Source organism: Lipotes vexillifer, unplaced genomic scaffold, assembly GCF_000442215.2.
Source record: "Lipotes vexillifer unplaced genomic scaffold, Lipotes_vexillifer_v1.1 scaffold230, whole genome shotgun sequence".
Classification (NCBI taxonomy): Eukaryota; Metazoa; Chordata; class Mammalia; order Artiodactyla; family Lipotidae; genus Lipotes; species Lipotes vexillifer.
In genome coordinates, this window is record NW_006775143.1 from 6,454,849 (window position 1) to 6,472,768 (window position 17,920).

The 17,920-nt window shown below is 35.8% G+C and overlaps 1 protein-coding gene across 3 annotated transcripts in view; it reads left to right on the forward strand.

Moving 5' to 3' along the window:
• Positions 1-17,920, forward strand: part of PTBP3 (polypyrimidine tract binding protein 3) — a 98,988-nt gene that overhangs the window by 47,500 nt on the left and 33,568 nt on the right. For 2 of the 3 annotated variants that reach the window (XM_007449768.1, XM_007449769.1), the window contains 3 exons: positions 2,440-2,609; positions 4,990-5,136; positions 12,948-13,112. In XM_007449768.1, coding sequence (XP_007449830.1) covers positions 2,440-2,609; positions 4,990-5,136; positions 12,948-13,112 — 482 coding nt within the window. The remainder of the gene's footprint in view (positions 1-2,439; positions 2,610-4,989; positions 5,137-12,947; positions 13,113-17,920) is intronic. The other variant, XM_007449767.1, reaches the window with a different exon arrangement.

Sequence of the window (17,920 nt, forward strand, 5' to 3'; positions counted from 1 at the left end):
TACTACATTTTCCAGATACTGTTATTATACTCATTTTATCGGAGAAGAATCTCAGGCTCAGTTATGGTCAGAACAAGATGTGTGGTTTCATAACCCATGCTCTGAACATAGTGCAGGTACTTTTATAATGCAGAACAATTAACAACCTAAAATGGTGATATATTTGCATAATTCTTGATAAAAATTTTTCACCATAGGTCTTTATTTGATAGTTCAGTGCAAGCTCAAATAGCTTGTGTAGGTATTCATTTTTTCTCACACATAGTTTTACGGAGATTCTGAACACCTCAGTTAAAGAAACAACCTTCTTAATGTTCATTCATTCATTTTGGAATATTCTGGGTAAACTTACAAAAGCCTTTGGCCTTTAGTATGTTTTTCTAGTCTTTAACACTTTGTGCTGGTTAGAATGCACAAGGTGGTGGTATTGTTGTTTAACCATCTAGGCTTACAGGGAGGGAGGGTGCAGAAAGGCACTTCATGCTTGGCTTTCACTCCTGTCCAGGAGGTGATATTTGGCATTTAATCTAGTGACAGTATTATCATTATAATCCTCGTAAACCTGCACATACTCTGAAAATTTATTGTCACTGTCAAGTTGCTTACTTTTTTCTACAAATGGTAAGACACTTTGAGATTTTTGTGGTTAAGAAAATTACCTTTAAACTTAAGTTTGAATAATGCTTTTATCACTTGCTAGCTGTGTACAAAAATTATTTAATCTCTGAACCTCTGTCTCTTCATCTGTTAAAATTAATAATATTTAACAGTATATTTTTGTCAACTCCAGTGAAACAGTGTAAATGAAAACAGCGTGAAAACTAGAAACTAATGGACATTTTAGGTAGCTGGAATCCTGTCAGGGTTTTTAGAGCAGGATAATGACATGATACATCTGTTTAGGTTGATATGATGTTGGATCTGAGTGGAAGTGGGGGAGGGGTGGAACTAGAGGAAGGGAGAGTAGAAGGGGCCAAGATCATAGGTGAGGTGACATTGAGAGTGGAGATGAAAATGGAATCAGTCATTTTGGAGGGAAATATAAATATTTCATGATGAGAAAGGAGAAGGAACCTCTTGCCTCCCAGATTAATTTCCAACAAATATTTGCCGATTATTTTCCACACTCTGTCCTAGGCATTTGTTATATACAGGCACAGACCTGTAAGGACCTCTAGGAATTGATGGTATTTGGGTCCAGGTAGGATGTTGCCTGCATTCATGAACATAGAGAATTTGGGAGCAAGTGCTGGTTTGGGTATTAAGTCAACCTATTTACCTGTAAGCAAGTTGAGTTCTGTGCCACAGCCATGGGTACAAAATACTGCCATATAATTTTTACGTGGTCCTCATGAAATTTGTTTATTTAGGATCACAGACACCTGATTGTAAAGTTTCATTAGTGTTTAGAAAAATGATAATCTTAGGTGTTTGGAAAGATTATATTTTCCTCCTAATACTGCTAAGTATTTTAGTATTTAAAAAAAAACACTGTAATGAAACTTTTGGCTTTCAGATAATTTGCATTCAGTCTTACTTGGTGCTATTTCTGGGAGAAAAACATTTCTGAATCTTATGTACATAAATTTGAGTACTCGTTACAGGCTTGTCAGTTCTAGTTATTGTCACTGTTAAAACATAGGCTTTAAATAAAATTTGGCTGTAAACTGGCATAATGGATTTCTCAATTTTACAGCAGTGGTTCTCAAACTTCAGGTTGCTTCAGAATCATCTGGAGAGCTTGTTAAAACACAGTTGCTGGGATGTTTCTGATTCAGTAGGTCTGAGGTGGGGCTAAAAATTTGCATTTCCAGAAAGGTGATGATGCTTATATTAAGAACTGCCTGTTATATCATAAGGAATAAGATTATCCTAAGAAACCACAATTTAGGTTCTAAAAGTACTTTAAAAAATAGATTGGTAAAAATTATATGATGCCCAAGAAATAAATTTATTTTCATAAACATGCATCTCAAATCCAAATCCTCGTAGGGTGTGATAAATATAAAATTTTTATTACTGTCTTTCCTAAAAGTTATTATTCTTATTTGTTTAATTAGTAACAGGACAAATTAGAAAAATACCTTTAAAAATACATTAAAGATACTATATTCTCTATTCACAACAAATAGTTGACTATTTAGAGGTTTTGATACCTCTAAATATGTAATTCATTTACCCAGCACTTTTCCTTGATGTTAAAAATCAGAGTTCAATTTTTAAAAAATATAATACCTGTAGTGAAAACTCAACGCATTCATTGAAAGGTGGTTGGTTTTGTTTTCCACTGTCTTCTCTTCTCCCATCAGCCCCGTAGTTCCTGAATTTCAAAACCTGAAACTCTTGGAATATCAGATGTCAAATGTGATGATATGGTTAATGTAATATGTCAGCCCAAATCAGTTTCAGTAATTTTTTTTAAAATCTTATATTTTTTAGCTAATGGGAATGACAACAAGAAATTTAAAGGAGATAGACCTCCCTGTTCGCCTTCCCGTGTTCTCCATCTTCGCAAAATTCCAAGTGATGTCACCGAAGCAGAGGTCATATCATTAGGTCTACCATTTGGCAAAGTAACTAATCTTTTGATGTTGAAAGGAAAAAGCCAGGTATGTAAGTTTTAAAGATTGACCCACAGTTATTATCTCTGAGTGTTAGTGATAAAATGATTTTTAGGGGAATTACCTGGCAGTCCAGTGGTTAGGACTCCATAGTTTCACTGCCAGGGGTGCAGGTTCAATCCCTGGTGGGGGAACTAAGATCCCACAAGCTGCAAGGTGTGGCCAAAAAAAAAAAAGATTTTATTTTCTTGAAATTTTTTTTTTTCCCTAAATTTCATTCTATTTAAATAGTTTTTAAAATAGAACTTTTTAATGACAGGAAGCAGCAAACAAAAATGTTAATATAGGAAACAGGATTATCTCTTATTCATTGACTTGTTAACAAACATATTTTATATTCTTAATTACAAAATGGTTTATGAAAATATCCTGTGATTATCAGAAGAGATTGGATTGATTACCATCAGAGATTGGATAATGATGTCTGATTCAGACTCCTCTATCTTTAGTAAACTATTTAACATCCCTGTTTAATGCAGATGAGGTTATTAAGAACTGGAGAAATTAAATAATATGTCTTAGTATTCAGCCCTTGTTGTGTTTACACATTTTTCTTGCATCTTTTGGAGATAGTGCATGCACTTGGATCTTTTTATCACAGATGCCACTATTGAGAATAGTATGGTTTGCACGGTTTGAAAGAGCCAGCATGACCGTGTCTAATGGCTGTGAAATGTCTAACTGCCATGTGTTATGTACATTATTGTGTTTCATATAGTGTATCCTATGTTTTATGTCAAATAGCTCTGAGAGGCAGCAGGCAATGTCACACTTTCCTTTGTTTCTGCAGTTGGTTCTAGGTTTATATTTATCTGTAGTGCTAATTGACTGTTATGTTAATTGCTTGTCTTTTGATCATAAATCCTGTTTAGAAAATATCTTGTTAGTAATTACTTCAGGAGATTCTGATGTGAGTCACTGGTAGTACTTGTAAGCATAATCTTTCCCATGGTTCTTGTAGGTGGAGTGTTGAGGACAGAGTAGGGGTTATTTTCACCAGCCTTTCTGTGGGTAGTGACTTTTGGTTTTCTCTCCACCCTACATTATGAAAATTGATCCCTTTGGATGCTTTAGGAAAACATAAATAATTCTTTTACTGGACTCCATGTGGAAAAATTTATTTTTACATATGGATTATTAGGTTGTATATACATTTAGGAAAAAATTCCTGTGATAAGAATCATATTCCAAAGACATTGTTCAGCTTTTCCTTTGTGTGACTGATGTTAGACATTGCAGGGGTTTAGAAACATTTAGAAAGGAGTTTGCAGGAAGAGACTCTCCCCATATAATGAATATTATTAGAATACAGTTTACAAATTCTTTGTTGAAAAGATGATTAAAAACCAGATAGTTAGGAAATATTGCCATAGCTATTTTTGTTACCTTGATCATTTTTATCCACTTCTCTTAGAAATATTAGAAAAAGTGTATTATTGATACAATTGGATAGCAACTTTAAAGTGTGTTGTGGACATCTGTACCTTTTAGATAGTATAAATGACTCGAAGTCTGTTCTATTCGCAAAGATAGTGATTTGGATCAGGGGTTCTTCCTGCATTTTAAATTTGAGATGTTCTTACAGGTAGTTCTGAGGGCTCAGAATGCTTAGTAGATGTCTATATTTTATCTTCTTAACCATTAAGATAGGGTGATAAAACCTGCCACCTTAAAGGTCTGTAAGTATCCTATTCCTGTCATAAGTTAATGGGAGTCCTGACAGCTAGGAGAAGCTTTATACAGAATAAGACATAAATACCAAGGAGCTTCTTCCATCTCAGTTCTTCTTGTGTTAGTCTTCAAATAGGTAATATTAGTAGTGATTACCAATATCCAAAAAAGGTCACTTGAATGACCCAAAGCAATATTGACTTAATGTAAGAAGTTCTCCCATTTCCCTAATTTGTATAATGAGGCTTTGCACCTGAATGCTCTAATTGTATTCATAAATGGCTGTTTTATAAAAAGGTAGAGAAGAGCAAATCATTATGCCTCATCTTTGTTTGAGAATTTTTTAGGAAGAAACTGAAAGCTACTACTATTTATAGTAATGCACACGTTTATTTTTGCCTTTTTAATTATTTCTAGATTTTAGAAGAAACAGAAATAAGAAGAAAACCAAAAACCACATAAAATCATTTAATCAACTGGCCATTTCCCAATCCCAGATCATTTATTGAACCCAACTTTTTTCGATTGTGTTTTCAGTTACTGTCAATGATACACTTTGAAACAAGTCTTTTCATCCCCTTGGGGGCAATGTGATTTCTCTTGAGAATACTGAGTTTAGAGCAAGCTGGAATGACAAAGTAGTTCTTAGCTGCCTTTCAAAAACATGAGCTTTCACTTTACTTTGTGTTTATTGCAGGCTTTCTTAGAAATGGCTTCTGAGGAAGCTGCTGTTACTATGGTGAATTATTACACTCCTGTTACTCCTCACCTTCGAAGCCAGCCTGTTTTTATTCAGTATTCCAATCACAGAGAACTTAAGACTGACAATCTACCTAATCAAGCTGTAAGTATTAAAGGCATTTCTAAAAATAGTTACAAGAACACATGATATAATAACTTAAATTTAATTTTCTGTTTTTCAGAGGAAAAAAAATCATGTGTTTTCTTCATCTTAGAATGCTCTACTGGTAAAGATTGTTTATGTAAATTCTTACCCAAAGACTTAAGAATAAGAAAGCACTGCCATTTGGAAGTTAAGTTTGAAGATATGGTGTTAGAAATGGCAGACATTTAGTTTTCCCTTGAAACTGTTTTCATAAGTGGAAAAAAACATACGTTGTTATGTCTCTCTTAAAAATCTCAGATCTGAAAGGAACTGTAGAAGTCAATCCTTTTCTTTTTACAGAACATGTAACATTTGTGTGTTTAGAAGTCAATCCCTTCTTTTTACAGAATATGTAACAAAGGCATTGAGAAGTTGAGTGATGCTTTTATTGTGATGTTAAGTAACTGAACTTAAGATGTTAATAAGAATTTGTATAGATATGTTCATTAAATGAATTTTGACTCTCCAAGGTGAATGTGGAATATAGAATATGAACATTTCTTACCTAATTTTCGAGTTTTTATTTTGATATAATTCATGTTCAAACTTCTGTGTCTCTCCAGGTTGATTTTTAAGTAGCTAAAATAGTAATTTGAAGTAACTTCAGGGTAGGAAAAATTTATCCACAAAGCAAGTACATTTTAAGAAAGAGGTTTTTTAAATTATGTTGAGAGCAATTTGGCCATGATACTCTTGCTCTAGGCAGAAGAACTCGAGCTCTTTGACTCTGTGTTGAAAGTCATTATAATGCAAGCTGCTGAACTTATAGTTTTCCACATTTTTAGAAATAGTGACATTTCCTGCACGCAATCATTAACTTATCTAAGAGATATTAATGGCCTATAATAAACTATCTAAACTTAAGAGTAAATGAAATGTTAGATATTTTTAAATAGTATAGTTTTTTTTAATGAAAAATTGCCTTGTAAATAGGATACATGCTCATGGTAAAACATTCAAACAATCCAGAAAAATAAAAAATAAAACAATCCAGTTACCCAGATATAACTAATTAACTAACATTTTGCTAACATTTTACTGTGTACCCCTTCTCTATTCAGGTTATTGTCTATGTATATAATTTTATACCAATGGAATCCTAATAGTTTGAAAACTACTGAAAACTATTTTTTCTCTACAATATGTCAGGGATGTTGTTTCATGACAACAAATATAGAATTACTTCATACTTTTTATTTATTTATTTTTTACTTCATAATTTTTAAATGACTGTATAATACTCTCTTCAAAAGGGCAGCCATAATTTATCCCGTTTCTTTTCTTTTTTTAACATCTTTATTGAAATATAATTGCTTTACAATGTTGTGTTAGTTTCTGCTGTATAACAAAGTGAATCAGATATATGTATACACATATCCCCATATCCCCTCCCTCTTGCATCTCCCTCCCACCCTCCCTATCCCACCCCTCTAGGTGGTCACAGAGCACTGAGCTGATCTCCCTGTCCTGTGCTATCCAGTTTCTTGTTAGATTGAGATTGTTTGCCATGTTATGCTCTTACAAATAGTACTACAGCAGCATTCTTACATATCTTGGCACACATGCAGCATTATCTTATTTATGTTTCTGGCCACAAAATTGCTGGGACTAAGCCTATGCATGTTTTATGTTTCAATATATGTTGCCTGATTGCTTTCTCTAAAGCTTATTTGCTGATTTAGGGTGCCACTGATAATATATGAGCAAGCAGTTTTCCTGTCCATCTGTGTTAATATGCTAGTTAACAAATTGTATCTTATTGTTAACTCTCTTTTATTTAATAACTTGTGAAGTATTTATAGTGATTTCTGTTAATGCAGTTTTTCCCCGATTTTTTCAATTGTGGTAAAATATATATAACGTAAAATTTACCACTTTAACCATTTTTAAGTGCATGGTTCAGTGGCATTAAGTACATTTTCATTGTGCAACCCATCACCACCATCCATCTCTAGAACTTTTTCATCTTCCCAAACTGAAACTCCATACCTGTTATACACTTATTCCTCATTTCCCCTACCCCCACCCTGGCAGCCACCATTCTATATACTTTCTGTCTCGAATTTTGTCTGCTAATGCAATTTTTTAAATATTTTTATATAATAGTCAAATCTCTGAAGTTGTATTATGGTCTCTGACATGAGTACCATACTCATAAAAACCCAGTATAGCAAGATTAAAAACATTTTTTTTACCTATGTTTTCTTATACTTTCATGTTTTGGTTGTTTTTATTTGTAGTGTTTAAATCTTTGTTTTGTTAAGAATATTTTGTGGGTGGAGAGTGAGGCTTTGGTCTTTCTCTTACTCCCAGTGACCAGTTTCTCTTTTGTTGTAGTTGAATAACCCATTTATCAATATTATCCACTCATGGGACTTCCCTGGCAGGCCAGTGGTTAAGACTTTGCCTTCTAATGCAAGGGGTGTGGGTTCGATCCCTGGTCGGGGAGCTAAGATCCCACATGCCTCGTGCCAAAAAACATAAAACAGAAGCACTATTGTAACAAATTCAATGAAGACTTTTTAAAAAATGATCCACATCAAAAAAAAATCTTAAAAAATATGTATATATCCACTCTTGTGAAACTTGTCTTTTGTCATGGTCTAGTTTTCCATACACAGACTATGCATATTTACAACCCGCATATATACACTTGTTAGACACGACTACACATTCTGCTTGCATGACCCCCATCTACCCTCATGTGTGTGTGGCTCACATGGTATGCAGTCCATGTCTAATATGGACTACCTTTTGGATTCTGTTCTGTTCCATTCCTAATTCAGTGTCCCTAAGGCTTAATATGTTGTAGGGCAAGGCCCTATTCTTTACCCTCTCTTTTTAGAAATTAAATGGATAATATGTTTTGTTTATTTCTCAGGATGTATTAGAATTATTTTGATAACTCCTAACCCCAAAAAACACAGTTAGAATTGGGTTGATTTTATAGATTTATTTGTAGATAATTAACATGTCTATATTGCTAACTGATCCTTCTGAGGAGGAAGTTATATTTTATTTCCTATCTTTCAGAAGAATTTTTAATTCTCCTTCATGTAAGTCATGCAGTTTTCACATTAGTGTTATTCCTAAATATGTTAAAGTCTTAAAGATGATATAAACAATTTAATAAAACTCTTAAAGACTGGATTATTCCAAAGGGAAACTGTGAGAAATCCCAGTTGCTTGGCAACCAAGGCCAGCCCAAATGACCTAGTTTATTCTTAGATAGCCTTGATTTCTTCCCAGTACCCTTTCCATTTTGTTACTTTTGTCCATTTTTTGCATTGGCGTTTGATAAAATAATATTTTTCTTTTATTCAGAGTCCTACACCAAAGCTGAAGTCAAAATTGAAGGTCCTGTTTGCATATATAAAATGTACCAGATGTTTTTTTATTCAGACAGCCCTCAGAAACTGATAAGTTACTGTTTCATTCTCTTCTCTTTGAATAGCAAGATATCCCAAAACATGCACATAACTTCTTTTCCAGCTTATGGACATACTTGGCAGAGGGTCAGGTGAATATCAAGTATCTTTGTCCCTTGGTTTAAGCTAAAATTATAGCTAAAAAATTTAGATCCTATTTTGAGGTACAGCATTTGAGGAGTGGTTGTATTAATATGATTCATTTTTGTATAGACAGTTTTTCTTGACCTTGTGGGTGGAAGTTTATAAATTTGCAAAGAGATGACCGTGGAAGGATTTTCCCTTAAAAAATTTCCCAAAATAATCATCCAACGGAACACTTAAGATCTGTGAATTTTGTTGTATATTCATTTCCATCTCAATTTTAAAAATGTTTTCTTCACATTATCCAGGCATGTTTAAATTTTACATGAAGTATATATACCTCCCCCACCTCAAAAAAATATTTGTTGATTTTTCCATCATACTACTGCTGTTTCCTTTACTACTAGTTAATGTAACCATTCCGGAGGGTTTGTTGCTGAAACATTTAAAACTATCCCATAATAAGAATTCTGCTGCCTCATAATGTTTAGTATCACATACACAGAAAATATGTCTTCTGTGTATCTGAAATATCCCTTCATGTTAAGAAGACATTTCTTTTTTTCCCCCTCACTTTTCTGTTGCCCTCAGTGGAAAGTATGCCTCCACTTTCATTTTTTTTTACTTCAATATTTTTGCCTAATTAAAAATTGAAACTGTAGAGTTACTTATTAAATAAATCTTTTTCTCAGACTTTTATTGTCAAAATAATTTTTTTGCATGCCTGCTATGCAGAGACTTTTGTACTCAATGCTCTGTGAAGTACTAATACAGAGTATATTGACAACTCTAGAATGATAAGGACAATATATACCATGGCTTCTCATGTTTCTCCACTGTGGTATCTTCTGTGCCAGAGAGGAAAGAGGGAAGGAAGAGAAACAACAACAGTAGCAACAATAACAGTAATATAGCAGCAGTAAACATGTATATAGAATTGTTTAATAAAAAGGATTGATAGAATGATTGATGGGTAATGAAGTAAAGTCAGTGAGGTTGGGAATTCCCTGACAGTCCAGTGGTTAGGACTCTGCACTTTCACTGCTGAGGGCCTAGGTTTAATCCCTGGTCGGTGAACTAAGATCCCACAAGCCGTGCAGCGCGGCCAAAAAAAAGTTAGTGAGGTTAAGTTTACTTTCAGTTATGCAGGTTTCATTTTGATAAGATTTAATCATCCTGATAGAAGAAGAAAAGGCACCATTATTCCACTGAGAGCCTCACTATGATGATTTTTCTTAGACATTATGAAGTTGTGATGTCCAGTGTGGTAGCTGCTAGCTAAATGTGGCTAAATTTAAATAAATACAAAAATAAAAAATTCAGTTCCTCAGTTGCACTAGGTACATTTGGAGTGCTCACTGGCCACTTGTGGTTAGTACTGTCATATTGCATACTGTAGATGTTGAACATTTCCATTATCACAGGAAATTCTGTTGGACAGCACTGTTGGTCTTCCATGTCTCTACTTAACCTTTCTTTTTTCTGTGTGTGTGCACGCAATACAGTTATAATAACTACTTTAATGTTCTTTTCTGCTAACTCTAATCCCTGTGTTAATTCTGAGTCCTTTTTGAATGACCTCCCAACATCATCATTGCCTATTTAAAGGCTCAAAGTGGAAATGTGAGCCAGTTTTCAAATTTGAAAACAGTGCAACCCTTTTTTCCAAATAAAATCTTACTGGGGAGCCCACTATAAAATAGATAAACTGCCATATTTGAAGCAGAATTAGGATGTTCAGTATTCCACACACTTGGCTTTACGAGAACATAGTTTTGAAAGGTAATGATATAAAATATTCAAATAATTCATATATTGTTCTCAAAGATGATTTGGAAACAGCATTTGGTAGTTTGTGTTTTACTTGATACATAAAAGTCTGTATATGACATAAAAATGCTGTTAAAAGGTTAAAAAAAATGTATATAAAAGTGGAAGTTGTTCAACTCTTAAGCATGCAGAAAGTAAAAGACTGCCACTTTTCCAGAAAGATACTTATTTTAATGTTATTTTTCATAGCAAAATGTTGGAAAGCTACTCATCTCACATTAGAAAGGTATAATAAATAGTAAATTAAAGTCATGAAAACAAAACAAATGTTCATATAAAAAACAAAGTACTGTGACAAAGTACTGTGTTCTTTAAAATTGCAAGTGAGTACAATATGTAGAAATGAAAGAATCTGCAATAAAGTGGTAGGATTTTTTCACTTTGTGACACAAACAGTTTACTAATTATCACCATTCTTAGGAAATTATAAATACAGAACAAAAGACTGATGAAAACTTGCATTTAATTTCAATAATCGTTAACCGTGCATTTTTTCTCTTCAATTTTCTCCTCTTTCACCTACTTTATTTTTTAAATAATTGTTTTAAATTTTGAGACAGTCACAAAATTTAAAAAGAGTTACAGATATAATACAAGGAACTGTTGATTCCTTGAGGCATTTGGGAATAAATTGTTAATCTGGTCTGAGTTCATTGGCCAAACTTTTAGTGCGCATTTCCTTCAAAGAAGAATATTCTTCTACACAACCAGAATACAGTGGTCAAAATCAGGAAGTTAACATTTGATGCATTACTTCCCTCCAATCCTCAGTCCCCGTTCAGGTTTTTCCAGTTGTCCCAATAATGTTTGTTCCAGCAAAGTAAGCATTATTCATAATCACATGTTCCATTTAGAAATCACATCTTCTAGTATCCTTTTATCTGAAACAGTTACAGGGTTTTTTTGACTTCGTAACCTTGACGCTTTTGAAAATTATGGGCTACTTATCTTTTAGGCCATCCCTCAATTTGAGTTTGTCTGATGTTTCCTTGTGATTAGATTCAGTGTATGTAGCTTTGACAGGGATGCCACAGAAGTAATGCTCTTTTTTTCTCATTGCATCATATCAGGGCGCACATAACTTCAATTTGTTGCATTATTGATGGTGTGCTCTTTAATCACTTGATTTGGCTGGTGTTTGCCTGGCTTCTCCACTGTAAAGTTGTGACTTACAAAGGGGGAAAGAAGAGTGTTTGGGGGAAGGTACTCTAAGGCAGTGTAAATATACTGTTCCTTATCAACTGTCAATTTATATCAGCCTATGGAATGAATGTTTCCCATTTCATTTGATGGGTTTTTATTTGTTACAGTCATTATTTTGGTTCTCAAATTGTCCTATATTTGGCCAGTGGGAGCCCCTTCCAGCTGTCTTCTGTGTCCTTTTGGCTCGTTCCCATCATTCTTTGAAAACTTCTTCGCATTCTGGTACAAAACAGCAACAGCAAAACCCCCACAAAACCAGAAAAGTTACACACTCATCTTGTGCTTTCCTTTTACTCCAGCTTTAGAGCTAGACATTTTTTAGAGCACCTGCTTCCTTTTAGTGGAGCATGATATTAAGAAACTTTTCTGCCTGCCCCTGCTTGGATTCTGACATCTCATGCCAGGCTGCCCCTCCATTGAATTACTTCCTTAGTCCATTCAGGTCCCCGTGGACCGACCTCCTCTTCACCGTGCTTAGATTATTTTTACTACATGTGGACCCCTTCTTAACTCTCCCTGGGTTCAGACAGTCCTGGCTAGGCTATTCTCCTCTGGATGCCTTTCTTACCCATCTCGTGCTCCCTAGGTTCTGACAGTCAACAGTGAGCCACCCACTCACAGATACCTTCCTTACCTTGTTTGGGCTCCGGTTTCCCTTACCAGGCAGACCTACCACATGGATGCGCTCGCTCCTTGCGTTGCTCAGGCTCTGATGCTCCATGCCAGGGTGTCTTTGTATAGGGATGCCGTCCTGCCCCACTCTGAACCACCACAGCTCCTCTCTTCCTCTGTATTTACACCTATCATATGCCATCCAAAGGCTTTAGAACTCAGTTGTTCAGGGAGGAAAAAAGAAGAGGGGGACTTCAGTGATTTTTTTAAAGTGGCCTTTAATGTTACCCTTCACACTGTCTTTTTTCCTATTGTCATTTAAAAATTAGGAAATAAAAGTTATATCCAAATTTTCTTCTTTTTTGGCCATGGTTTTGTTTTCATTTCTTCAAGTAAATTTAAGAACTTTCTTAAATATTGTGTCATTGTGATAAGAAGGCAAGACTTTTGTTTCTTGACTGATTACAATTTTAGGATGTATGCATCCAGAGAAAGTAGATATGTATATTTTTATTTAACTATATTACTTCATATTACTTTACATCAACTAATTTTAAGGATTATATAATGCTTCTGTGTAACCACAAGTTCTCATTTTGCATTGTTAAATAGAGAGCCCAAGCTGCACTGCAGGCTGTCAGTGCTGTCCAGTCAGGAAGTCTGGCCCTTCCTGGAGCTCCTGCTAATGAAGGCACAGTCCTACCTGGGCAGAGCCCTGTGCTCCGAATAATTATTGAAAACCTCTTTTATCCTGTTACCCTGGAAGTTCTTCATCAGGTAAGGAGGAACACTCTTTTGAAAGCAGAGTCAAATATGACCTCTATAACTTTGGATGTTTTATGTCTTTAGTTTTTCAGGTTGTTGATTTTGGTTAATATATTTGTTTAAATAATAGTAAAAATAAATCTTCAGCATCCTGTTTCATGCAAGAAATAGTATCAGTTAGAGATAGGTTTTTGTTTTTTCTTTTGCGGTACGCGGGCCTCTCACTGTTGTGGCCTCTCCCGTTGCGGAGCACAGGCTCCGGACGCGCAGGTCCAGCTGCCATGGCTCACGGGCCCAGCCGCTCCGTGGCACGTGGGATCTTCCCGGACCGGGACACAAACCCGTGTCCCCTACATTGACAGGTGAACTCTCAACCACTGCGCCACCAGGGAAGCCCAGAGATAGTTTTTTGAAAGCCTCCATTTTCTAACTTAAATACTTGATTTAAAAGGGTATGTAAGAATTCTATTTTTTTATACCTAAGCATGAAAATGAACAAAGCACAGACTCCTGTAAAAAGTACCAGTAGTAGTTGTTCCTCAGAAGGTAACATCAATCTATTTCTACTGAGTCCTCCCTACACTTGAGTATTTTTATTTTAAAAACTCTGAAAGGAAAATATGAGTAACTCAAATAAGGAAGTATCATGTTAAATACTGACTGATTCTCAACACAGCTTTCATAGACTACCCATTACTATGTCTAAACTGTCTTGATAAGAGGCAGTGTACCACATCATGGCCTACTGTGAAGATGTAGAATTTAAGAACTGGAAGATCGATCACCTACCTAGTTACATAATTTTGTATTGAATAAAACTGCGGCTCAGATACTTGATGAGTTGAGTATTGTAAAGAGTAATTTAAGAACCACTTAGAACTCAAGTCCCCTAATGTCCACTCCAGTATTCCATTTCATTATACTTGACAACCTAAGTATAAAAATTATTTTAAAACACTAAAACATACTATATGCTTATTTTCTTATTTATTTATTTATTTATTTATGGCTGCGTTGGGTCTTTGTTGCTGCGTGCGAGCTTTCTCTAGTTGTGGCGAGTTGGGGGATACTCTTCGTTGCAGTGCGTGGGCTTCTCTTTGCGGTGGCTTCTCTTGTTGCGGAGCACGGGCTCTAGGCATACGGGCTTCAGTAGTTGTGGCACACGGGCTTCAGTAGTTGTGACACGCGGGCTTCAGTAGTTGTGGCTTGTGGGCTTTAGAGCGCAGGCTCAGTAGTTGTGGTACACGGACTTAGTTGCTTGTTGCGGCTTGTGGGATATTCCCGGACCAGGGATCAAACCTGTGTCCCCTGCATTGGCAGGGGGAATTCTTAACTACGGTGCCAGCAGGGAAGTCCCTATTTTCATATTTATATCTCATTATTATTATTATTATTTATTTATTTTTGCGGTACGCAGGCCTCTCACTGTTGTGGCCTCTCCCGTTGCGGAGCACAGCCTCCGGACGTGCAGGCTCAGTGGCCATGGCTCACGGGCCCCGCCGCTCCGCAGCATTTGGGATCTTCCCGGACCGGGGCATGAACCCGTGTCCCCTGCATCGGCAGGCGGGCTCTCAACCACTGCGCCACCAGGGAAGCCCCCTCATTATATATTAAACAGCATGATCTCAGGCCAGTCTAGACTCATTTAACTGTTTTCCAAACCTTTGGATTTGTACTACTGAATGAAGAGTCATAGGGGGGTGTGTGTGCATGTGTATTTAAGACTTGAAATGTATCCTATCCTATTCTCACATTTTACAAATAAGGGTATGGGGACCTTAGAAGTTGTTACTTTCCCCACAGTCATTGTACCAATTGGTGATAGAACTCAGATATATTTCCTAATATGGTTCATGTGCTATGCATGTAAATATCAAAATATACCATTTATTATGCCTACTTTATTCCCTGTGATAGTTTCCTGAGTACCATTTTCTAAATATGTGCATTTGTGAAGCATGTCCTATGGAGGGTTTTAGCAGTGGTATCCGTAGCCACCGTTGTTTCCTAAAAGTGTTCAGCAGTTACTTAAGTGATTGGTTTCTTTGTTCTGGTGGATTTTCTTTTCTACCGTTTATCCCGCAAAGTGGCATTGGACCCTCTGTGATCCATCAGCATTTTTTGTTTGCTTTTGCTACTGTGGCACTGTTAGCTACTGCTAACTTCTACTGCTTTACAGAAGATGTTATTGCACCTGTGGCTCAACATTGCCATCAGTCAGCAGTGAATTTAGTCAAGGTTGTGTGGTCCTGTCTTGTTATTCCATTTGTCATTTCCCTCAGACCAGTAACAAACCTTGTTTCTTTCCCAAAAGATCATGGGTCCTTCAGGTGAAGAGAGGTAATTGAGAGTCTTCAATAGTAACCATTGGGATAGGACTCTCAGAGTTATGGCACTCTCCTGTTTAACCCTTCTTCACATTGCTGTTGGAAAACACCAGAACTTCTTAGCAAGGCACTTAAGTCCCCATATGCAGACTTCTCCCCATCTCTTGAAGCTCACTTCCTAATTCTTCTGCTTATTTAGCACCCTAGCTTTTCTGGCCCTTTGACCCTCTCCCCCTCCTCCCCTCTTATTTCTGTCCTTGTCCATTTCTGTCTTCTATTTCTTAGGCCTGGAACACTCTTTAGGGAGATAGCCCCTTAGCTGAATCTACATCATTCCATTTGCAGCTCAAATTCACCTCCTCAGAGAGTCTTTCTCTAATTACATTAATTTAGCCCTCTCCCCGTGACACTCTATTCCATTAGCCAACTAAAATGTAGTATAGCATAATGATTAAGGATACAGTATCTGGAGCTGGTTTGAATCCTAGCTCTACCACTTACTACCTCTATAACCTTGGACAAGTAACTTACTCCCTCTATGTCTTTTTCTTATTTATATAATGGGGATGAAGATGGTATCTGTTTTATACCTTCATTGTGTGGATCACATGGGTTAATGCACTTAGAACAGTACCTGTTACATAGTAAGTGCTCAAGAAATGTTAGCTGTACTTATCAGATGCTAGTAAATTGCATTGTAAGAAACTGATCCTTGCTCTTGTGGTCTTGTGGATAAGGTGTAATTTCATAAGTAATAGCATAAAATGTGATAAATATTGTGATTGGAAAATACATGGAAGTGTGGAGTTGGTTGCACATGTTATAATTAATTAGTAAGTAGAGTTGACATTAGCTAAACTGCTCTCTAACATCTATGGAAGCTAGTGTTTTTCCTTTAGCTCATGGTGAGGGGATTAATAATGACTGAGATGGGAGTGGTGCTATTTCAAATGAGGTAGGTTAGGGGAAGTGTTTACAGTATGATGACATTTGAACAGAAGCTTGAAGGATGTGAGGGTGTAAGTTATGTGTATATATGGTAGAACAATGATCCAGTCAGAAAGAACAGCAAGTGCAAAGTCCCTAAAATGGAAGTGTGCTTAATGTGTTCAGATATCAGAAAAAAGACTATATCATTGGAGTGTAAAAAATAGGGAAGCCATAAATGATAGGCTCAGAGAAGGTGTAAAGACTAGATGATGCAAAGCCTTTATAATCTTTACACTGAGTAAAATAGGAAGCCATGGAGGATTTTGAGTAGAGGAGGGAGATGATAGGTTTAATGTTCTTGTTGCTATGTTAAGAATAAACTGTAGGCATAAGTGGAGGCTCTTATCATAGTCCAGATGAGAGATGGTGGTGACCCAGGTGGGGACGTGAGCACTGTACATGGTGATTGCGTATATATTTGGAATGATTTGCTGATGGGTTTAGTAGATGTGGGTTATGGAGAGAAAGAGAGTAATCAAGAATGCCTTCTAGATTGTGGATGTGAGCCTCTGGTAAAATAGAGCTATCTTATACTAAGATAGTAAAGACTGAGGGCGAAAAAGATTTAGGGCAGGGGTGGGAGGAAGGGGAGGAATCAAGAGTGTGTTTTGGACATGTTAAATTTGAGATACCTGTTAGACAGCCAAGTGGGAGATGTTGAAGAGACAGTTGGGAAATAAGTCTGGATTGGGCATAAGAATTCACGCTGGAGAATTGGTAATCATTTGCATATGAGTGGTAATTAAGGCCATTGGATTGGATGGCATCACTTAGAGAGTATTTGTAGATAAAGAAGGCATTCATCAACTGTTCCATTACATAAACTCAACCCTGCATTCTAAAAAATTTCTTTGTGTACTGAAGGAGTAGGTGAAAACAGTATTTTTGTGGAATCAATTACTTCCAAGTACTGTTATATAAGGGGTTATTTTATGAATGTCCAAAAGATGAATCTCTTCAGGATGAAGGACTTATCTTTTTGAATTGCAAAATAAAGGTAAATAGCTTGCAAAAAACAATTATTATGGTATCAAATAAAAGAATCACTAGTAATACAAAATTCTAATTCTTAAATCTTGCTGTTTTGTTGGCTACAAAAACTATTATAAACAAATTGTGGCCAATGTGCTTGCTATTTTAAAAAGTTCTAATACAAATAATGCTTTTTACAAGTGAATACTGGTGAACAGTTTCTGGCAAGCCCTCTTTATAAACATCACCCTGAAGATTAATTTTATCAGAATTTGATCTTTAGTATTTTATTAGTCCCATTTTAAAGTCTGAAAAGATTAAAATGCACAAGAAATGTCAAGAGTTGAGTCTATGTGTTTCTTATGTTTATGACAGCAAAGTAAATATATTAGGAAATAGTCAAAGACCTTGCAATCTATAAAAATATATATTAAACTTTCCTAAACATTGATCTTTTGAGACCAAATCTATATAAAACTGAGTATTTTGATAATTATAAAAAGTTGTTAAAAACCACACTTCAGGCATTCC